Source organism: Talpa europaea (genome assembly GCF_964194135.1).
Source record: "Talpa europaea genome assembly, chromosome: 15".
In the NCBI taxonomy this organism is placed as follows: domain Eukaryota; kingdom Metazoa; phylum Chordata; class Mammalia; order Eulipotyphla; family Talpidae; genus Talpa; species Talpa europaea.
The window spans coordinates 81980841-82003757 of record NC_140083.1 but is presented as its reverse complement, the minus strand read 5'-3'; the positions used below and the strand labels follow the sequence as shown (position 1 = coordinate 82003757).

General features: G+C 53.8%; 1 protein-coding gene across 5 annotated transcripts; it reads left to right on the top strand.

The window, feature by feature from the left end:
- Nucleotides 1-1202: 1202 nt before the first annotated feature.
- SMARCC2 (SWI/SNF related BAF chromatin remodeling complex subunit C2) lies at nucleotides 1203-22033 on the top strand (the record flags this gene model as incomplete). Of its 5 annotated transcripts, XM_084254810.1 has the most annotated exons (30): nucleotides 1203-1313; nucleotides 3188-3307; nucleotides 3902-3987; nucleotides 4465-4546; nucleotides 4648-4740; nucleotides 5770-5839; nucleotides 6057-6126; nucleotides 7056-7131; nucleotides 7290-7421; nucleotides 7516-7631; nucleotides 7982-8106; nucleotides 10332-10391; nucleotides 10491-10528; nucleotides 10794-10924; nucleotides 11230-11301; nucleotides 13472-13585; nucleotides 14042-14195; nucleotides 14860-14952; nucleotides 15178-15297; nucleotides 15387-15449; nucleotides 15757-16015; nucleotides 16232-16393; nucleotides 16652-16716; nucleotides 16845-16980; nucleotides 17050-17216; nucleotides 17626-17760; nucleotides 20297-20678; nucleotides 20997-21080; nucleotides 21357-21422; nucleotides 21957-22033. In XM_084254810.1, 30 exons carry the CDS (start codon nucleotides 1203-1205, stop codon nucleotides 22031-22033), a joined length of 3459 nt encoding a protein of 1152 aa, XP_084110936.1. The 5 variants fall into 5 exon arrangements, with proteins under 5 accessions (XP_084110936.1, XP_084110937.1, XP_084110934.1 ...); XM_084254811.1 differs by lacking the exon at nucleotides 21357-21422; XM_084254808.1 differs by having other exon boundaries at nucleotides 20997-21422.
- Nucleotides 22034-22917: the final 884 nt, after the last annotated feature.

Here is a 22917-nt window from a genome sequence, read left to right as displayed (position 1 = left end):
CAAGAGGTGACTTGCGGTCATGCAATCCAGAGGTGCCGTCCTCCCCTGCCAAGTCCAGTTTGCACCATTGCACAACAGCCACACACATTCCCAAACAAAATATGACCATTCTGCAGCTAACCACTGGGCATTCCCCCCGCAGTGCATGCCAGAGCTCTGCTAGCAAACCTGAAATAATGGAAATCTAAAAGTGCCACGGATGCTCGCAGCCAATGCAACTCGCACAATCACGCTTCCCGTGCTCGCCCGCTCCCCCTCAGATCCCGGGGTGAGAGCTCGCGTCTTCTATTTCCGAACGCGAAGGGCAGGAAAGACGCGCCGGAGAACCGGGGCTCTTCACAACTCTTGAAGGAAAAAAGAAAAAAAAAAAAAAAGAGAGAGAGAGAGAGAGCGAGAAAACAGTCGTCACGAACAGGATTCGAACCTGTGCGGGGAAACCCCATTGGATTTCGAGTCCAACGCCTTAACCACTCGGCCACCGTGACTTCCAAAACCACCTTCCGCCGCGCGCGTACAGGAGGGTCCGCGCGCGACCCGGGCGGGCGTGTCCCCGCGCGGCCGGACCCCGACCCGCGCGCCCCTCCCCGGCGCCCCTCGCCCCCTCGCCCCTCGGGAGAGTCCAGCGGCCGGGGCGCCCGGGGCGGGTGTCCCCGCTCGGCGGAGCGGGCCTCGGGGAGCCCAGACCGACGCGGGAGACGGCGCGGGCGCCCGGGGGAGCCGGCGGGGGGGGCCCCGGGGTGACGGCGGGAAACCCCCGGGCCGCGAGGTAAGGGGGGGCCGGCGGGCCGGGGCCCCCGCCAGGGGCGAGGCGCTCCGCGCGAGGGGCGTCCTGGGGTCGGGGAGACCCTCCCCGGGGCGGCCTCGGGTCCTGGGCCCCGGGGCCGCGGGGCCGGCGCCGCTCCCGGGCGGGCGGGCGGGCGGCGCGAGGAGCCCGGGCGGGGGGCGCGGGCGCCCCCTCCAGGGAGGAGCCGCGCCCCAGGCCCCGCCGCCGCCGCGGCCCGGGAGGCCCCGGGGCCGGCCCGCGCGGGGCGCTCCGAGGCCCGGCCGGCCGGCAGGGGGCGCTCCGCGGGCCGGGGCCGGCCCAGCGGCGGGAGGCGGCGGCCGCGGCGGCGGGCGGCGGCGGGAGGCGGGCGGAGGAGGCGGCGCGGAGGCGGGAGCTGCGCTGAGCGGGGCGGGCGGCGGCGGGGCCCGAGCCCGAGAAGATGGCGGTGCGGAAGAAGGACGGCGGCCCCAACGTGAAGTACTACGAGGCCGCGGACACCGTGACCCAGTTCGACAACGTGCGGCTCTGGCTCGGCAAGAACTACAAGAAGGTAGGCGGCGCGCCGCGCGGGGCCGGGGGACAAAGGGCCGCGGCCCCGGCGCCCCGAGCCGGCCCCGCGCCGGCGGCCCGCGGCCCTTCCCCCGGCCCCGCGCCCCCCGCGCCCCCCGCGCCCCCCGCGCCCCGCCGGCCGCCCCCGCGGCGGCGCCGACCCCGCCCCGCCCCCACCGCGGCGCCGGTGCCCGGGCCGCCCGCCCGGCCCCGTCCCGAGCCGCCGCCTTCGGGCCTTTCCGGGCGAGCCGCCGCGGGTGAAGGGGGCGCAGAGGGGCGCCCCAGGAGCCAGGTGCCGGCGGCCGAGGCCTCCCCGGGCTTTGTGTGCGGAGAGATGCTGCGGGCGGGACGACGGCGGCCCCGGAGCCGGGCCCGGCCGGGCTCGGGCTCGCGTCGGCCGGGCGAGGCCCCCGCCCGGGGCCACCTGTCTCTCCCGCTCGCCCCCGCCGCCCCCGGGGCCGCCCCTCCCTCCCTGGCGCCCGGGCCTGGGAGTTCTGGGCTGTGGCCCCTTTTAAAATCGCCCCTCGGCTTCCCAGTGCAGCGGCCCCACCGCCTCGCCGTGGGCTTGGGGTTTGGAGGCTCGGGCAGTTTTGTGTCTCCGGCCCCCACCCCGTAACTGGAAAAAGAAGGTGTGAACAAAGGGCTCAGGAAGCCTCACCTGTCCTTTTTCACCAGATCTCTTCCTGGTGGTGTCTTTGTGTGCAGGCCTGGTTGACAAGAACGTCCATACGTGGGATTTTTCCCCGGAGATGGTCTGCCTTTCTGCTAATCCCAGTTAGGGCTACTCCCTCTGGCTTTCCTCCTGCTCGCCAGGTCTTCCTGCCCCGCTTTGCAGCCTGTGGGAAGAGTGACGGGCGTGAGAAGATTGCCCCCCTGGTCCTGGCTGTGAGACTGGCCCTGTTCTCTGGATGTCAGGATCCTGACAGATAGTTGCTGGGTCTGTGATTTGTCTGGACCCCAGCATGAGCCTCTGGTTCCCAGGCTTCTACCTTTGACCTTTCGGAAGAGACATCAGTCCGGGGGCTTAGTTTCTGGCCCCGGGGGATTGACAGCCTGTGACCCTGTGTAGCTCTCAAGCTCTTAGCTCTTTGTCGTGTACCTTTTCCTTCTGGGATCTCTTTACACCTCTCTGTGATTAGGGTTAAGGATCAGGGGTCAAAAGGAAAAGAGAAAGTTAGCCTCCTGGCTCACTTTTAAATTAGAATCAAAGTCTAGGATGCTAAGTAGCACATGCTGTGCTGTGTTTCAGGAGACCTGGGGTCTGCTTGTCTCAGATGCAGTGTCTTCAGAAAGTACAGCCGGCTTGCTCGTCCTCACCGGACTGGGTGGTAACTGGTCCGTCCCGCTGAGGAGGACTTTCCAAGACACTCTGTGCCCAGTCCTAGCCGAAGCAGGATGCGCGACTCACTCTCAGTCTGTTACCCCACCTCGCTTCCTTGCACCTCTGTTAGGCTACATTGTAGGGGGAGTCTCTGTCTTTTACAGTTTCCAAGAAATACACTGTTCTCTCACTCAGAACCTCAAAGATATTGTTTCCATGGCCTGAACTCAGTGAGCATTCAAAACATCACAGCCCTCAGTGCTCTGGGCTAGAGATCAGGTTCCTGCAACTCCAGTTTCAGGGCATGGCTGAAGGAGAGCAGGAAGCCCCCAGCACCCAACAGCCTGCGCTGATGGCAGCAGAATTTCACCTTCCTGGTGGGGGGCTTCCAGGGCCTTGCTTCTGCTGCTTGCTTTCTAGAGAACTAGACATACGGGAAAGAAGACTCTATATGCTTTTCCCGGGAAGCATCTAGAGCTCCCGAGGAAGAAATAAGAGAGACGGTGGACGTTTTATCTGGAGGTCTATTTTTCTCTTTCCCTCTATTTCCCTAGTATATACAAGCTGAACCACCCACCAACAAGTCCCTGTCTAGCCTGGTTGTACAGTTGCTACAATTTCAGGAAGAAGTTTTTGGCAAACATGTCAGCAATGCACCGCTCACTAAACTGCCGGTGAGTGAAAAAGTCGGGGTGAATCCTCCAAACTGGAGAGTTGTTTTGCCTTTTTGTAAATTTCATCATTTCCTACTGTTCCTGTCTCTGGTCAGGCCATTGCTGGCTTGGCCTGACCCCCAATTTAGTTTTCCCTTTCTCTTAGTAATACTTTGTGCGGCGGGAATCTCAGAGTGCCTGAGTTCTGTACATGCAACTCGTGGCCAGGTTAAAAGGTATGAGGTTGGGATTTGCACAGGCTTGTGTTCAAATCCTGGTTCTGCCACTTGGTGTCTCTGATCTTGGGTGAGCCATTTCAACCTCTAAATCTTGGTTCCTTCATCTCTAGCTGGAATTAATATCCCTGCTTTGGAGGGTTTCTGTAATGGTTGATGAGAGAGCCCTGTAAAGTGCTTGGCACAAGATGGGACTTTGCAAGTGTTGGTTTCTTTCACTCCCTCTTCCCACCCACGTGATACGGTGGCATGGAGGTTAAAGAATTCCAGTTTTGAGAGGGACATCGCTTCAGCGTGGGATTTTATGAAAGGATTGCTAAGTAATAAGAGAATTTAGGATATAACCCTCACGTACTTCTTCTCTGTCTCAATTTTGTAGATCAAATGTTTCCTAGATTTCAAAGCAGGAGGCTCCCTGTGCCACATTCTTGCAGCTGCCTACAAATTCAAGAGTGACCAGGGATGGTGAGATGTCTTCTCTCTATGCTGCTTACATTTAGTTTAAAGGGAATCCACCCTTATGATTCCCTGGGGTCTTTCTAGGGGAGTGGGGGGGAGAGCATAGGTAGACATTCTTGAGAGTCTCTTACTTCCGTAGGTAGGTAGCCCTGTCAGGCAGACCTGAGTTACTGGGTCAGAAGAATGGCTGAGAGTCAGAGCCAGAATATTTTCCGAGTGTGGAGAGTATGTGTTGTGTGTGTCATTGTGTGTGTCGTAGAGGAGAAGGGATTCTTAGATTGCCATCCCAAGCTTTTCTTTGTCCTTTTGGACTAAGTTCTAAGTGATTCGTGGAGTTGAGATCAGTGAACCCCAGATCCTAGGTGGTTTTGACAACGCTGTGAGAAATTCACCTCCTAATTTCCCACGTTAAAACGTGACATACCCTCACTTCCTCCCCAGGCCTGAGCTGTGCCACTCACTAAATTATTGCTTCTTTACAAGGCGGCGTTACGATTTCCAGAATCCATCACGCATGGACCGAAACGTGGAAATGTTCATGACCATTGAGAAGTCTTTGGTACAGGTAAGAGCCAAGAACCTCCACCATCCAGCTCTCGTCCTCCAGTGGGAACCCAAAACACCCATTTCCCATCATCTCATTCCTTCTGTTTCTTCTCCCCACAGAATAATTGCCTGTCGCGACCTAACATCTTTCTGTGCCCAGAAATTGAACCTAAACTCCTAGGGAAGTTAAAGGACATTATCAAGAGACACCAGGTGAGTGGGTGGGTCGGGAGAGGTGTCAGAAAGTCCATGTCTTTCCCTGGTATTTTCCATCCAAGAAGCAGCCCAGGGCCATGTTTTCTGCTGCACAGGCAGCTCTGCCTCCTTGGGAAAGACTAGCGTTAAAGCCTTCAGCCACTCTTTTCCTGTATTTTTTTCCCCATTTTCCTGCCTTCATTTTTAAAAATTTTCTTCAATCTGTCATTTTTCTGTCATTTCTATATTTTCCCCCTTATATACCCTTGACCCCTCCCCCCCACCTGAAACACCTCTGTTCAGTTGTCAGTGTCTTCTAGTTTATAGCGATTTTGCTGTGTTAGTCCATCTGCTTTGTTTCCCTGCATCACTCCTGTATGTGTACTCGTGCAGTGTTTGTCTTTATTTTTCTGGCTTATTTTGCTTTGATAGTCCCCCTCATTCCTTCCATGTGGCTATAAATGGTAGCGTTTCATCTTTCCTTACAGTGGAATAGTTTTCCATGTGTGGACATAGCACATCTTCTTGACCAGTCCTCTCTCAGTGGACACCTGGGTTGCTCCCGTATCCTAGCTGTTGCCATTTCCCTGACTTAACAGGTCGGATCACTGTTCCTCGAGAGACTGCCTTGGCCAGGGGCTGGGGGTGGTAGAGCAGAGCGGAGGGAACGTCTGCTTCCACTGAGCCAGACATTGCCTGATTTCAGATGAATGGAATCCGTGCTCTCTAAAATTCTAGAATAATAAGCAGATGTCATTGCTGGGGACATACAGCTGACCTTCCATTTCCCATGTGTAGATTGTTTACTCAAAAGATTATTTGTAGCAATTTTTAATTCTCTGATTTTTTGCCACTATTAGCAAAACCTCAGCTGTTTCCCTCTGCCATTCAGCTAGTCTGTGCTTAAACAAGGCAACCTGACCTTACTATTCTGAGCAAAATGTAAATAGGGAGGCAGATGTGTGGTTGAATCGTACTTTCATTTACTTACACCCATGAGTAATTTAGAAATAACCATAAATTTCCTGCTTCTCCTGTGCCATCCAGGGAACAGTCACCGAGGATAAAAACAATGCCTCCCATGTTGTGTATCCTGTCCCAGGGAACCTGGAAGAAGGTGAGCCCTGGGTTTTCCTGGCCTGAGCAGGGGATGACTAGATTAGGAAACGGAAGGCTGCTCCTAGCCCGTGCACTACCGGGGCACCTCTCCCTGCTCCCCCTGCCATCTTACCCTGCTGTTTCCAGGTCCCCTGCTGCAACAGGAGCTTTGTACAGTGTTACTTTTTGTGTACCCCTTCACCTGATATCTCTCCCTTTTCTGTTTCTGTCTCCAGAGGAATGGGTCCGACCAGTCATGAAAAGGGATAAACAGGTTCTTCTGCACTGGGGCTATTATCCTGACAGGTGAGGATGGGTCCCTGGCAGAGTAAGAAGGCACCTTTGGGGATTATTTTTAGGTCTGTTCATTTGTTCTCGTCCCTTCTGTTATGTGAGTCCTCTGTCTCGGGGAGGCTCAGACTTCCTGAATGAGAATTAGGTTAAAAGAATTTGGCACCTTATCTGTGAAATGGTTATCCCAATATACTTTTTTTTTTTTAAAGGTTTATTTATTTGTGCATACAAGAACTGGGGTGTAAGCCAGAGGTGGTGGGGTGATGGTGAGAGGATTTACCAGAGAGAGTAGGGAACAGAACAGGCAGATCTACTGAAATACACTGCTCAGGGGGAGCAGCAGGTGAGGCAGGAGAGGTCTGCTACACCTCCCTGGCTGGCCAGGGATTGAACTCGAGCAGCAGTGGCTGGCAGTAGCCTGATAGCACTGTCTTGTACCCCTGAGCCACCAGGGAGGCCCCCAGTATAATTTTTTTTAAGATTTATTTATTTATGCACACAAGAGCTGGTGTATAGGCCAGAGGTGTCGAGGATGAGAGGATTTACCAGAGACAGAGGGGGGAACAGAACAGACAGACTGACTGAAATACACTGCTGAGGGGGACAGTGGGCAAGACAGGAGAGGTCTGCTGCACCATGTGGGTTGCTCCCTGACCGGAGATCGAACTTGTGCTGCAGAGGCTGTGGATTGCTTCATAGTGCTGTGCTTAACCCCTTGTGCCACCAGGGAGGCCCCTCTCTCTCCTCTATTTTTGAAATATTTTGTAATTGCTTTTGTTGCTTTATAGTGAAAAAGCAATATTAATTGGAAAGATAGTCATACCGAAAAATAACCCAGTAACCTAGTACTTTTTGTAAATGGAAAATGTGGAAGATTTGCACTTTACTTTTCCACAGTCCCATCCCATTAATTCTGCTTTACATGCAATTTCCCATGGCAGTTACGACACATGGATCCCAGCCAGTGAAATTGAAGCATCTGTGGAAGATGCGCCAACTCCTGAGAAACCTAGGAAGGTGAGTGTGTCTTGTCCCCCCATCCCAAGAAGAATGCCAGGACCAGACCATTTCTTGGAGGCGAAGCAAAGACTCTTAATGCCCGTAGGCTGTTGTGTTGCGGTCCCCAGACGGTGCTGTTCAGGAGAGCTCTAGCAGGGCCCGCCTTTGCAATTTAGGTTCACGCAAAGTGGATCCTGGACACTGACACCTTCAATGAGTGGATGAACGAGGAAGACTATGAAGTAAATGATGACAAAAACCCCGTCTCCCGCCGGAAGAAGATTTCAGCCAAGACATTGACAGATGAGGTGAAATCTTCTTTTTCTTTCCTTAATCCCGTAGCATAATTTCAGAATAAGGTTTCATTGGGGGTTGCTGGCTAACATTTGCCCACTTCTCCAGGTGAACAGCCCGGATTCAGATCGACGGGACAAGAAGGGGGGGAACTATAAGAAGAGGAAACGCTCCCCTTCCCCTTCACCAACTCCAGAAGCTAAAAAGAAAAATGCTAAGAAAGGGTATGCTGGCTGCTGCCTGCTCCTGCGGCAGCCCTCTCTGCACAGCCTGCGAAAGGGAGACAACTCTCTTCCCATAACCACCGGGCTCTGACCAAGGTGTCCTGAGAGGGGGGATGAGACGGTCTCTTCTAGAAGGTCCCTGTTACTCTAATCCCAGCCACTAGTAAAGAGAATTTAGTCTCCCAGTGAAAGGCCTTTGCCACTTCCCATGACTTTGTAGCAGTCTGGTTTCTGGAGTGCTCACATTCACCCATGCAGTTCTTTCATGCTTCCCTTCCCTTGAACTTCAGCTTCCAGGGACTTCTGGTCCAAGGGTGATGGGGTTCTCATTCATTTTCTTTCCTTCCCAGCCCCTCAACACCTTACACCAAATCAAAGCGTGGGCACAGAGAAGAAGAACAAGAAGATCTGACAAAGGACATGGATGAGCCCTCACCAGTTCCAAATGTGGAAGAGGTGACATTGCCCAAAACAGGTAGGGGCCAGGCCACCCTCCCGGGACCCACCCCCACACCTTGTCCTGCTCCTACCATGTCAAACCCCCCAAATGAACTGATTTCCCAGCCCCAGATTTGGTGGAGATTTGCTTTCAATGTACCCGGGTATTGACACTGTTTTCGTCACCGTCACAACCTTCTGCCTTCATGTCCATATCTGAATTGGGGACTATGCTTTGCAGTGGATGGCTGTTGTCTCCAAGGTTTTTGTTTGTTTTTAAATTGAAGTTACATTAGTTTATACCATTATATAGGTTTCAGGTAGACCGCCTTATAAATCAATACTTCCATATCCAATCTCTTTTTTTTTTAAAGATTTATTTTATTCATTTATGCGTGTAAGAGCTGGGGTGCAGGCCAGAGGTGTGGGCAGGGAGGATTGGTAAGAGGAATCAGAGTGGGGAGCAGAACAGGCTGATCTACTGAAATTCACTGCTGAGGGGAGCAGCGGGGAGACAGGAGAGGTCTGCTGTGCCCCAGGCTCCCTGCCCGGGAATCGAACTTGTGCTGCAATGGCTGTGAATAGCTTCACAGTGCTAAGACTTTTAACCCCTTGCGCCACCAGGGAGGCCCTCCAAACTCTTTTTGATTATGTATTCCCATCAAATATTTGACAACAGGGCCTCCCCGGTGGCGCAGCAGTTGAGCGCTGGCTTGCGAAGCTGCCCGCGGCCTCTGCGGCGCCGGTTCGATCCCCGGCTGCTCCCCGGCCACCGGAGGAGGGTCCCACGTGGCGCGCAGACCTCTCCTGCCGCCCACTGCTCCCCTCAGCAGTGTACTTCGGTCCTTCTGCCTGCTCTGCTCTCCGCTCTGGCTCTGGTGAATTCTCTCACCCTCCCGCGCTTCTGACTGTGCCCAGTGCATGTATAAACAAAAACAAACAAATAAATAAAGCATGCCCCTATTAAAAAAAAAAAATTTTAAAAAAATTTGACAACAAATTATATTATGTGTACTATTAAATCACTACTTTTGGATCATTATAAAACACAAATATTATCTAAAATGTGGCCAGGATAAAATGGAAAAACAAAGAGAGGCCTGATACCCTGTGCCTCTATGCGGAGGACTGTCTTTTCCACCTGGCGTGAGAGCCCCACTTTGGAGACCAGTGCTCTGCAATACTGGTCTGTGTTCCACAGACTTGCTGCAAGTATTATTCAGGGTTGTATCTTATGGGTGGGGTTGTCGGGAGCCATTGAGAGAGAGTCAGTGTGGCTTCCACCTCCTCATCAATCAAAACTGCTCTTGTTTCTAGCTGAATTTTCACCCAAGCTTCTGTGTATAAATTCAGTTGAAGAAATTAATTTGCTTTCAAAATGTTTGTAAGATCCAGCCACTCCTCTACAGAGTGAACTAGTCATTCTTCCTCTGTCCATTAAGAACTTACAGATATGGGGCCTCCCTGGTGGCTCAAGGGGTTAAGTCTCAGCACTATGAAGCTATCTGCAGCCACTGCAGCACGAGTTCAATCTCCACCCAAGGAGCTACCCACATTGTGCAGCAGACCTCTCCTGCCTCTCCCGCTGCTCCTCTCAGCACTGTATTTCAGTAGATCCACTTGTTCTGTTCCTCACTTTATCTGTGGTGAATCCTCTTTCCTCCCCCTACCTCTGGCCTACACCCCAGCTCTTGAATGCATAAATTAATGGATCTTTAAAAAAAAGAGGGGGCCTCCCTGGTGGCACAGGGAGTTAAGACACAACCTATGATGCTATCCACAGCCACTGTAGCACGAGTTTGATCCCTGGCCAGGGAGCTATCCACATGGTGCAGCAGACTTCTCCTCTCTCCTGCTGCTCCCCTCAGCAGTGTATTTCAGTCAGTCTGCCTGTTCTGTTCCCTACTTTGTCTTCAGTGAAGCCTCTCACCCCCACACCTCTGGCCTGTACGCCAGTTCTTGTATGCAAAATAAGAAATCTTTAAAAAAAAAAAAAAAAGAACTTAGAGATAGTAGTATAAGGAAAGGAAAATGCTTCTTTATAGGAGGAGTAAAATTAAATGACTTTTTGGTTGTCAAAAGGGGGAAAGTAGCAAGTGAGTTTTAAGCCCTGGGAGGATTGTGACTAGAGGAAGTTACGCATTTCTGTTACCAGATGGAGAAAGTTTTGTAGAAAGTGAGCTCTCTAGAACTGTTGACAGTGGTGTTGTGAGAACTTGATTTTGGCAGAAGCTGTCTGATAAAATGACTTTTCTCTGGCAGTCAACACTAAGAAGGACTCAGAGTCAGCCCCGGTCAAAGGAGGCACCATGACTGACCTGGGTAAGACGGGGAGCCTTGGGCAAGGTCAGCAGAGCCCCAGCAGGGGACTCAGCTGCGCTTTTCCCTCCAAAGACTCTATTTTGTTGTGTTTACTTTCAGATGAACAGGAGGATGAAAGCATGGAGACCACGGGCAAGGTAGAGCCAGTTTAGAGAGGCCTCCCTCTCTACGTGATTCTGATTTGTGATTATAAAGTGCCCCCGCCAGGGCTGCTATTACCCAGGCCTTTCCCACCCGAGGCTAATTCTAGCTGTTGCTCAGAACTCTGACCCTTTTAGATCGGGGGCCCTGTTCATTCCCGTGCCCACCTTTAGTGGCTGCATTTCTGGGGTTTAGGAGAAACAGAGGGTTGCTAAGGGCAAAATGGGAATGCTGGGTGTCCAGTAGCCTCTGTACTCTTAGGATGAGGATGAGAACAGTACGGGGAACAAGGGGGAGCAGACCAAGAATCCAGACCTGCATGAGGACAATGTGACCGAGCAGACCCACCACATCATCATCCCCAGCTATGCTGCCTGGTTTGACTATAATAGGTACTGTGGCTTTAACTCCTCACTGAATCCTTGCTTTCATGCCTTGGGTAGGGGGTGAGCGTGTCAGTGTGTGGCCCCTCTTCCTGCCTCCAGGTGAGTTTGCTTCTCCTTCAGCCCTAAAGACCAGGGCACGCTGCAGTTTAGGAGAACTCCTGGTCGCTAAGTCTTCCAGCCCTAACGGGCTTCTCCCCAAGTGCCTTCCCTCCTGCAGTCTCCACCTAGTTAACCTCCCCCTAGGTTCTTCCTTTTCTGGCCTTCCCATCTCTCCACCGGCTCCTCTGAGTCCACGTTGGCTTTTTTTGCAGTGTTCATGCCATTGAGCGGCGGGCTCTCCCCGAGTTCTTCAACGGCAAGAACAAGTCCAAGACTCCGGAAATGTAAGGCTCTCAGCGGCGGTTCCCTCTCTCCCTCCTGTCCCTGTTCACCCTTCCCGATCTAGCAGCATTCAGCAGCTAAATTCTTGAGCTACTGCTGTGGGCCAAGCACTGTCCTCAGCTTACAAGAGACACGATCTCTTCTCATGGGCAGCACTGTGACCGCAGTAGCATGCTCTCTGGGATTCACCCAGGGATGGTACTAAGCATGTTCTTCCGTACAAAGGTACCTGTGCCAGCGTCTCCAATCTCTTATTAGGGCGCAGAACTCTGTAATCTGTGATTGTCCATGTTGTCCCAAATGCAGATAGCCCTCGCGTAAATGTTAGCTTTGAAAAGAATATAAAATAATCTTACCAGGCTGGTTCCTAGAGTAGGTAATGACAGGAAATAGGAGGGAAGGGACTGCGAAGACCCCAGGCAGTGAGGGGGTACGGAGAGGACGCTCTGGGAGAGCAGAGTTATGTGAAATGCAGCTTTAAGGCTCAGAAGCTGTCCTCACCACCTCTCGTCCGGGGTATTCCCTCAGGCTAAGCCTACTCCCCTTGGACAAGGTTTGCTGATGTGCGGTTCAGATCCATGGGGTGGCGAGGAGGCTGAGACTTAGTGCCGCGCCGTGGCTCCTGCTAAGCACTGAATGGCCTCTCTCCCGGCTGCCTCACTTCCTCTCCTTGGGGTCACCCTCCTTTCCCGCCCAGTTTCTTTCCTTGTGTCTCATACCGTTCGCGCCTCTTGCTTGGCCAAGCAGGGTGTGTGAGAGAGAGGAGTAGTGAACAGACAATAAGAATTCTACTTGAGATGTGGGCAGGGTGAGACGTGGACAGGGTTACAACTAGAATGCATGCTTTGCAGTACGTCTCCCAAGCACTAGGTGGCCCGTCTGGAGGACTAATCCTCACATCCACTTTCCAGGTAGTTTCCTTATATCAGTTTGCTGATTAGGAAATTGAATTAGGATCAGTCACTTGCTTAAGGTCACACAGCTACTAAACAGTAAACTTTGCATCTGAAACCTTTTTCTAGCTCATGTTCATAAACTTTACACTATTTCGCACAACAACTACCATTTTTTGAGCATCTACAATATCTCTGACACTAGTAGGTCTTCCCAGACCTCTCTAATCCTCAACAGATACTCCGTTTTACAGATGAGAAAACAGAGTTTCAAAAATTTAAGTAACTTGGGCCTCCCTGGTGGTGCAAGGGGTTAAGACGCAACCTATGAAGCCATCCACAGCCACTGCAGCGTGAGTTTGATCCCCGGCAGGGAGCTACCCACATGGCACAGCAGACCTCTCCTGACTCGCCCGCTGCTCCCCTCAGCAGTGTATTTCACTCAATCTGCCTGTTCTGTTCCCTGCTCGGTCTCTGGTGAATCCTCTCACCCCCCGCGTCTGTACCCCAGTTCTTGTATGCATAATAAATAAGTCTTTTTTTAAAAAAATTAAGTAACTTGCTGATATGAACTTAGAGTTCTTTTTTTTTAAGAATTGCTAATTTTTTTTTTTTTAAGATTTATTTATTTATACAAGCACTGGGTACAGTCAGAAGCGCGGGAGGGTGAGAGAATTCACCAGAGCCAGAGCGGGGAGCAGAGCAGGCAGAAGGACCGAAGTACACTGCTGAGGGGAGCAGCGGGCGGCAGGAGAGGTCTGCGCGCCATGTGGGACCCTCCTCTGGTGGCCGGGGAGCAGCTGGGGATCGAACCGGCGCCGCAGAGGCCGCGGGCAGCTTCGCAACCCAGCGCTCAACCGCTGCGCCACCGGGGAGGCCCTGAACTTAGATCTTTCTACCTTAAAAATGTTTATATTCTGTCCTGCTGGTTGGCCTCCTAGACAGGACTTCCCTTTAATTTAACATCTGATTTGGAAATAAGGGCACTTTTTCTTACATTTTAATTTTGCATTGGATGAAACATCTCCAGGTACAGTCAAAGAGGTAATTCGTTTCACTGAAAATCCATCAAGGAAATGGATTTTTTGCAAAACCCATCAAGGATGCAAGGCCAAGCGCCTTGTCCAGCCTGTGGTAGACAGTGTTTGGTTAAACGAGCCATTCTTTGCTGAAGTCTTTTCTGCACAGAAGTCATTAGCACTTTATTATTTTTCCTCTTCAGCCTTCATGTCTTCAACAGACACTTACTTTTCTTCCTCTCGTTCATCTCTCTGCTAAGCTACCTGGCCTATCGAAACTTCATGATTGACACTTACCGGCTGAACCCCCAAGAGTATCTCACCTCCACCGCCTGCCGCAGGAACCTGGCAGGTGATGTCTGTGCCATCATGAGGTGGGTCTCAGCTGAGGGGAGGAGGTCCGTGAGGGTGGCTGCCCACGCGGATTACAGCAAGGAGCATAGGGGAGTGAGAAGGAAAAAGCACCTGTAGAGAAAGGCAGAGTGCAGGTTTGGCGTGTGAGTGACTGGAGGGAGTAGGAGAGGCATTCTCTCGAGTGCAGAATAAAGGAGAAAACGTGTCTGTGGTTGAGGGAGACTGGTTCAGTTTTGCTGGCTGTCCAGGAGGACAGGGTTAGCAGGTGGGTGGATAGGGAGAGGTCCAAGATGGAGATGTGGCTTTGGGTGTCACTGGCCTTGGGTGTCAGTGGTGGGAGGAGATGGGATTTCATAGGGAAGGAGCAGGGGAGGAGGCCAGGGGAGAGGGCACTTTACATCCCCACCTCTGTGCCCCTCCTTCCTCCTCCCCATCTTTCTTGCTTTCCCGCATAACCCCGTCTTTGCCTTTCCTAGGGTCCATGCCTTCCTAGAGCAGTGGGGGCTCATTAACTACCAGGTGGATGCTGAGAGTCGACCAACCCCAATGGGGCCTCCCCCCACCTCCCACTTTCATGTCTTGGCGGACACGCCATCAGGGCTGGTGCCTCTGCAGCCCAAGACCCCGCAGGTAGGGTGAGGGGCTGTGGGGAAGGGATGGGTTGGGTCAAATTGGGCTTCTTTGGACTTTTCTTTTTCTGGTTTTTTAGGGTAATGTTCAGGAGTGCTTTCAGATTTCTTCCTTTTCTGTGAGATGCAAAGGGTCGTAGGAATCAGCCCCTTGTGCCTAGCACCCTCGCTCAGCCTCTGAACCTAAGACTGTGAGGACATGCTGAGGGAGGAGAGATGCTTCTTGTCCTCAGAGCGGCCAGGCTAATGTAGGGGGTGGAACAGACAGTGAAAAATGCTTAAAATTAAGTTGCATGAAATTTTTAAACTTTTATCACGTATCCAGCATTTTTTCATTTTTGCTTCATAATTATTACCACTTCCATTTTTTATTCCACCTCCATTTCATACATTAAGTTAAGAGGATTACGTGGCTTGCCCAAACTCACAGAGTGCCAGAACTAGGATTAGAGCCTACTTGTCCAGCTCCTTAAAGAGCCTGTAACGATACATGTAACACAACTGGAGATCATGCCAACTGAGGATCCAGTCATTAAGGAACCATGAAACAGTGGCATGAGTGCCCCCAGAGCTTGTGGCTCACCTGGCATTGGCCTTGAGGCCTCCACAGCCTCGGCCAGGTCATTTTCTGCCCAGCCTCCGTGACGCCAAGCTCTGTCCCCCAGGGCCGCCAGGTTGATGCTGATACCAAGGCTGGGCGAAAGGGCAAAGAGCTGGATGACCTGGTGCCAGAGACGGCTAAGGGCAAGCCAGAGCTGGTAGGTGGGATGTAGACCCCGCTGGGCTTTTTTGCCCCTTTATTGGGGGGCCCCTGCCCGGGAAGAAGAGACATGAGCACAGAGGAGCTGCAGCAATAAGGGAGGAAGTCCCACCAGGGGCGTCCCTGGCTTTGGGAAGGAAGCTCCTTCTGTCTTTCCTCTCTCTGTCCTCCCCTGACTCCCCGCGGCCACTCGTACTCACCTCTTTTTTCCCTCCACACATAGCAGACATCTGCTTCCCAGCAAATGCTCAACTTCCCTGACAAAGGCAAAGAGAAACCGACCGACATGCAGAACTTCGGGCTACGCACAGACATGTACACCAAGAAGAATGTCCCTTCCAAGGTACAGCAGGGCGGGCTGGCTTCGTTCTAGAGCCTTGCACCTCAGAGGCCCAGGCTCCTCTCTCTGACCCTCCTGTGTTTCCCATGCAGAGCAAAGCTGCAGCCAGTGCCACTCGCGAGTGGACAGAGCAGGAGACCCTGCTGCTCCTGGAGGTAATTGGGGCAAGAAAGGAGAGTTCTGTGCAAAGTAACCAGGGTGCCAACTGCAGCTCTGAGTAGGGAGAGCAGGATCTTGGCCCCTAACCTCTCCGCTTCTCACTGCCCAGCGCACCTGCCCCAGGAGACAGCTCTCAGCCAGGGATTTGGCCATTTCATTAATTCCGTATCCCTCCTCAGTGCTTCTTGGACGTTCCCCTGGGATCCAGCAGAGTATACAAACAGGACACAGACAGTTTTGAAGCCAGCTAACTTAGTAGACTAGTAGCTAAGTAAGCAAAGTTGTGTCTCCACCACCACCCAGGCACTGGAAATGTACAAAGACGACTGGAACAAAGTATCAGAGCACGTTGGAAGCCGCACCCAGGATGAGTGCATCTTGCATTTTCTTCGTCTTCCCATTGAAGACCCTTACCTAGAGGACTCAGAGGCCTCGCTGGGCCCCCTGGCCTACCAGCCTATCCCCTTCAGTCAATCAGGCAATCCTGTCATGAGCACTGTTGCCTTCCTGGCATCTGTCGTTGATCCCCGAGTTGCCTCTGCTGCCGCGAAGTCAGCCCTAGGTAATGTGGCAGGACCCTGGCCTGCTTAGTTTGTATCTCAGGGGCTTGTCACTCAGACCTTGAAGCCCCATCAAGTTTCGGTGCCCTGCTGGCCTTGCCTGCTGCTGGCTCAGCGCACTCCCTGCTGGCCCAGGGGGCGAGATGGGCTTGTGAGGATGCTTTCCCAGGGATAGCCAGAACTTGCCCCACTCCCTCTCGTCCTCTCTGGTCTTGCAGAAGAGTTCTCCAAAATGAAGGAAGAGGTGCCCACAGCCCTGGTGGAGGCTCATGTTCGGAAAGTGGAAGAAGCAGCCAAAGTGACAGGCAAAGCAGACCCAGCCTTTGGCCTGGAGAGCAGTGGCATTGCAGGGACCACCTCTGATGAGCCTGAGCGGATCGGTGAGGCCCAGCACGCGGCTCATTCCTCTCCTCACCCGGGGCCTGGCTCCGCTGTGCCAGCCCTGCTCAGGGCGCCCCTCGGCGCAACGGGAACGGGGGGCATTGGTGGGTCCTTATTTCCCCACAGCTTTGCCTAGGGACTGTGGTCCCCAGCTGGCCCTCTCGCCGAGATGCTCTAGGAGGAGAGGCGCTGGGGAAGGTGTCGTAGAGACAGACTCTGTATCAGGCGCTCCCCATTTCCTCTTCCCCCGGGCCCAGAGGAGAGTGGGACTGAAGAGGCGCGGGCAGAGGGCCAGGCCACGGAGGAGAAGAAGGAGCCCAAGGTACAGTGGCCGCCCCGGGGCCGGGCGCGGGGAGCTGGCGTGGTTGGCCTGCCCGCTGGAGCCAGATGGCCCCCGAGGAAGAGCCGGCCACCCTGACCTTCCCTGCTCTTCTTCCACTGGGACTTCAGGAGCCCCGAGAAGGAGTTGGGCCTGGCGAGGAAGAAGCAAAGGAAAAAGCCAGCGAGGCGCCCAAGAAGGATGAGGAGAAGGGGAAGGAGGGCGACAGTGAGAAGGAGTCAGAGAGGAGCGAGGGGGACCCGGCAGGTGAGCCTCCCGCCACAGCGCCGGCTCCAGGCGCGGGCCTGAGGATAACGCAGCCCTTTCTTGGCCCAGGGGACGCTGAGAAAGAGAAGGAGCCGAAGGACGGGCAGGAGGAAGTGCTGAAGGAAGGGGTGGAGTCGGAGGGAGAAAGGAAGACGAAGGTGGAGCGCGACATCGGGGAGGGCAATCTCTCCACTGCCGCCGCCGCCGCCCTGGCTGCCGCCGCCGTGAAGGCCAAGGTGATGCCGGCCCAGAAGCCCCCCGGGAAGGGGCTGCGCTGTCCCTGGCTCCCTCACCCGGAGCGCTTCCTCCCCCCTGACGCGGCACTGGCCTCTTGCGTTGGTTTCGGTCCCGAGTTGGTCTCTTTTCTAAGCTTTTTCTGGCTTTTGCCACTGAGCCTGTTTTCTCCCCTCTAATTACTTGAGCGTCTTACCCTTCGCCGCGCTCTGTTTCTCTGCGTTCTTTAAAAAATATCCTTCTTTACTACTCTCTCGCTCTGGGTTGTGACCACAGCAAGCTTTTTCATAAAACCTGCCTGCCTTCCCCTCCCTGGGGAATGTCTTCAGTGGCGTCCCCGCAATCACGAGCTGCCCCCCACTCACGTGCTGTTCCCTCCCACTCACGAGCTGTCCCGCCTGCCTTTCCTAGCACTTGGCTGCTGTTGAGGAGAGGAAGATCAAGTCCCTGGTGGCCCTGCTGGTGGAGACCCAGATGAAAAAGTTGGAGATCAAACTCCGGCACTTTGAGGAGTTGGAGACGATCATGGACCGGGAGCGAGAAGCAGTGAGTGGCCTCTCCCGCAGGTCTGTGGTGCCCAGGGAGCCCACCGTGACACCAGGGTGTCACGGTTAGGAGGGTGACGTGGCAGCATAGAAATTCAAGACTGATGGAATGTCAGTAGCCCAGGGCAGGGGTCAGCCTCAGGTGTTATCAAGGACGCTGCCTAGATGAGGCCTAGGCACTGAGGCCCACAGGGGCTTGGCTCCATACAGTGGATATTAGCCTGCGTTTGTTATTGTTGCATCTTCAGGGCTTTGACCAGTGCTTGTTAATTAATATTTATTTATTCTAAAAAGATTTATTTGTTTGTTTGTTTATTTATTTGTACAAGAACCGGGGTATAGGCCAGATGCACGGGAGGGTGAGAGGATTCACCAGAGACAGAGCAGGGAACAGAACAGGCAGACCGACGAAATACACTGCTGAGGGGAGCAGCGGGCCAGACAGGAGAGGTCTGCCTGCCATGTGGGACCCAGACCGGCCAGTGGGCCGGGATCGAACCCGTGCTGCAGAGGCTGCGGACAACTTCACAGCGCTGCACTCAACCGCCTGCACCACCAGGGGAGGCCCAATGGATATTTATTATTAATTTATTTAATATTAAGTCAGTGCATATCTGTTGAGTGATTGTGTAAGTTAAGGGGTGAGGAAATAGGTTAAGGGCAGGCCTCAGCTTCAGAGATAGACAGAGCATTGAACAATTTTAGTCTTTGAGAAAATCTAAAAAGAAGTAGAAGACAGACAGAGACCCCCCTGTAGCAGCAGGACGGGCACGGAGCAGGATCTCCATGACTCTGGTAGATGGGGCAAAGGAGAGGAGTCCCCAGGAGCCCTCGGTGGCTTTTTCAGCCTCCTAGTGAGTTTACCAGGTACACGGCAGGCAGGGGTACCAGGGGGCTGGGAGGCTGGCAGGCCTCCCAGCCAGTCTTCACTTCCTGGGCTCTCTGGCCTTCTCTCATGGTCTCGTTTTCTCTCTTCTGCTCTCATTCTCTCTGCTCGCCTGGTGTCTCCATGACGCTGCCCTTTTAAGCTCGGTCTCTCAGCCCAGGTGTGCCCACCTACACATGCCCATACCTCACTTCAGGTGCCCACTATCAGGCATGCATTCAGGACGGCAGGGATCCATCATCAATTGTAATGGCGGGAGGGCAGAAAAGCCTGATATTTTTTTACCTTACCCTATACCTGCTTTCAGCAAATTTAGTTTAATTGGAGACATCAAAAATATAACATTGAAACAGTTTGTTTAAAGTGTCTGACAAATTCAAATATAGAGTTTTCCAATCAAGAATGTAAGTCTTGGGGCCTACCTGGTGGTGCAAGGGGTTAAGCACTGCACCTTGAGCAATCCACAGCCTCTGCAGCACGAGTTCGATCCCTAGCCAGCCAGGGAGCAACTCACATGGCGCAACAGACCTCTCCTGACTTGCCCGCTGCTCCCCTCAGCAGTGTATTTCAGTCAGTCTGCCTGTTCTGTTCCCCACTCTGTCTCTGGTGAATCCATTCAGCCCCTGTATCTCTGTCCTGTACCCCAGCTCTTGTATGCATAAATAAATCAATCTTAAAAAAAATAATAGGGCCTCCCCGGTGGCGCAGCAGTTGAGTGCTGGGTTGTGAAACTGCCTGCAGCCTCTGCAGCGCCGGTTCGATCCCCGGCTGCCGGGTGAGGGTCCCACATGGCACACAGACCTCTCCTGCCGCCTGCTATTCCCCTCAGCAGTGTACTTTGTCAGTCTGCCTGCTCTGCTCTCCACTCTGACTCTGGTGAATTCTCTCGCCCTCCTGTGCTTCTGACTGTACCCAGTGTATGTATAAATAGATAAAATAAATCTTAAAAATAAATAAATCTTTAAATAAATACAAATCTTTTTTAAAAAAAAAATGTAAGACTTGAGCGACAGAAGAATAAATCTCAGGCTAGTGAGTTAATCTGGAATGGCTTCCTAAGAATGACGAGTTTTTAGCTAATTTTATAAGAAGAAAATAACACAAATTGGCAAGACAGGTTTTCCAGCTCAAAGTAATAACAAGCTCAAAGCCACGGAGTTTAACTACCTCAGACAAACCCACTGTAGCCAGAAGCCCTTGGGCAGCCAGAGGACGCAGTGGTGGGAATTTACCAGGAGTAGGTACAGGAAACCCAAGCACAAGATTTACAATACAGGAGCTGGGGTGCAGGCCAGAGGTGGTGGGGGCGGGATGAGAGGAGTCACCAGAGACAGAGTGGGGAGCAGAACAGGCAGATCTACTGAAATCCACTGCTGAGGGGAGCAGCGGGGAGACAGGAGAGGTCTGCTTCACTATGTGGGTAGCTCCCTTGCCGGGGATCGAACTCATGCAGCAGTGGCTGCTGATAGCTTCATAGTACTGAGACTTAACCCCTTGCACCACCAAGGAGACCCAAGAGTTAGATTTGATGTGGGGAACCATCAGAATGAGAGGCTGGCTTTGTTGGAAGACAGAGCAGGGAGGGGCGAGGCATTTTCCTTTGGAGGTCTTCTGAACTTGAGTAACAGTGCTCCCTTGGCTCTGCTGGCAGCTGGAGTACCAGAGGCAGCAGCTCCTGGCAGACAGACAGGCCTTCCACATGGAGCAGCTGAAATATGCTGAAATGCGGGCCCGGCAGCAGCACTTCCAGCAAATGCACCAACAGCAGCAGCAGCCGCCGCAAGCCCTGCCCCCGGGCTCCCAGCCGATCCCACCCACGGGAGCTGCTGGGCCACCCCCGGTCCACAGCCTGGCTATGGCTCCCGCCTCTGTAGCCCCTGCGCCTGCTGGCAGTGGGGCCCCGCCTGGAAGCTTGGGCCCTTCTGAACAGATAGGGCAGGCAGGATCAACGGCAGTGCCACAGCAACAGCAGCCAGCTGGAGCCCCCCAGCCTGGGGCAGTCCCACCAGGGGTACCCCCCCCTGGACCCCATGGTAAGTGGCGGTTTTGGAACTGTTCACAGCAGGGATCCGGGTGGGTGCTTTCGTCCCCTTCAATGGGGAGATGTGCTCGAACTGGAAACAGTCTCTGCAGACAGACCCATCTCTGTTCCAGCCCTAATCCTAAGCCCCGAGTAGGGGCCTGGCCCACACCTTGCTCTTGGGAACGTTGTCCCAAAGATTTCCCACTTCCTGCCGTGCCAGGAGATGGGAAGGTGGTGCCGCCAGAGCAACTGGGTCACGCCCGCCATGAAGGGGAGTTGGTCGACGAGCTCTTGTGCCCTAATCTCCTGGGTTTCTCTTTGTTCCCAGGCCCCTCACCGTTCCCCAACCAACAAACTCCTCCCTCCATGATGCCGGGGGCAGTGCCAGGCAGCGGGCACCCAGGCATGGCGGGTAATGCTCCTTTGGGTTTGCCGTTCGGCATGCCGCCTCCTCCTCCTCCTGCTCCATCCGTCATCCCATTCGGTAGTCTAGCCGACTCCATCGGTATTAACCTCCCCCCTCCTCCTAACCTGCATGGGCATCACCACCATCTCCCGTTTGGCCCGGGCACCCTCCCCCCACCTAACCTGCCTGTGTCCATGGCGAACCCTCTACATCCTAACCTGCCGGCGACCACCACCATGCCATCTTCCTTGCCTCTCGGGCCGGGGCTCGGATCCGCCGCAGCCCAGAGCCCTGCCATTGTGGCAGCTGTTCAGGGCAACCTCCTGCCCAGTGCCAGCCCGCTGCCAGGTGAGAAGGGTCCTGGAGGGGAGAAGGGTGAGGGAGAGGGTCCACACGGAGGGATGGAAGGCAGGTGGGGAACAGGTCAAGTACTAGAGCTCCCACAATCCTTTGTGAACTCTGTGATAAAATTAGAATACAGGAGGAAGGGCCTCTCTGGCTGTCCTCCGCCATCCCCAGCCTGGCAGCTGCCACCTCTGGGATGACGTTGGGGCCTCTCACTGGTGGGTCACGGAGGAGTCCTGTGGCACAGAGCATCTCAGTTGTAAACTTGGAACTAGCTGCCTGTTTGCATGATGATTGGCCTCCCCCTGCTTGTTCCCATCGTGTTCAGATGCCCCATTTAGAGTTCCCTTGGGGGCAGGAGGATGATTTGGGGCATCAGCTTCCCCAGTGTGAGGTGGAAGAGGGTGTTGGAAGTTATGGGTACCTCATTCATCTGCCCATCCATTGCATGCCACGCCCGTTCTGTTTGTCCGTGGAGGCCTGGGTCTGGAGCCCTCGCCTGTGACACTCACTCACTCAACTTCCTTTTCTCCTCAGACCCAGGCACCCCCCTGCCTCCAGACCCCACGGCCCCAAGCCCAGGCACGGTCACCCCCGTGCCACCTCCGCAGTGAGGAGCCAGCCAGACAACTTTCCCTGACCCCCATGGAAATCAAGGTTCCAGGAACAGCCCTCCCCCGACCACGGGGACCCTTCCCCGCCTGGAGAGTTCATCACTACGTAAGGAACGCTCCTCTGCCCCTCCACAGCCCCCGCTCTGCCCGTGAGAGGCACGCGTTTTTATATCGGATGATCCAAGGACTTCTGTTTAAAAGATGTTTCTAATAATGTCTGGGAGAGAGAGGATAGGATGGGGGTGCCGCCCTCCAAGGTAGGGCCGGGGAGGGTGTTTATACAAGGCTCTAACTAACCACTTCTAGGGTGCACCCTCTCAAAACTACTGCTTTTTTTATGGGTAAAGTAAATTAAGCCCCTCAAAAGGAAGCAGACACAAAAAAGCCACATGGAGCGCTCTCTACCCACTAAAATATCCTGCTTTTACATTGTTTTGAGGAGGGAAGTGAGTTTTAGGAAGGGGGGAGTTAGGGTTCGGGGATAGAATAGGGTGCAGACTCTGTCTCCTGCGGTCCCTTGTTAGTGACTGAGTCAATTTCTGAAGCCCTCCCCCAACCACCACCCGACCCGTTTATTCCTACTAATCTCTCCCGCTGCTTCCTCGGTGTTGCCACGTAGGCCTCCCAGCTCAGCCAATGACACACACACACACACACACACACACACACACACCTGCCCTCTGAGTGTCATTTTTGTGTTTTTAAAAGCCACCTGCATAGTTGATGGCAACGTATGTGTATTTGGTGGGGAAGTGTATTTCGGGGGGTTCCTGTGGTAGGCGAGCGAGGAAGAGGAAGAGAAGGTCCCGGGCTGTTCTTCCTCCCTCCCCTGGGCTCAGTGGGCGCCTGGAAGGCTGGAGCGGGGAGCTGTGAGAGGGTGGGGA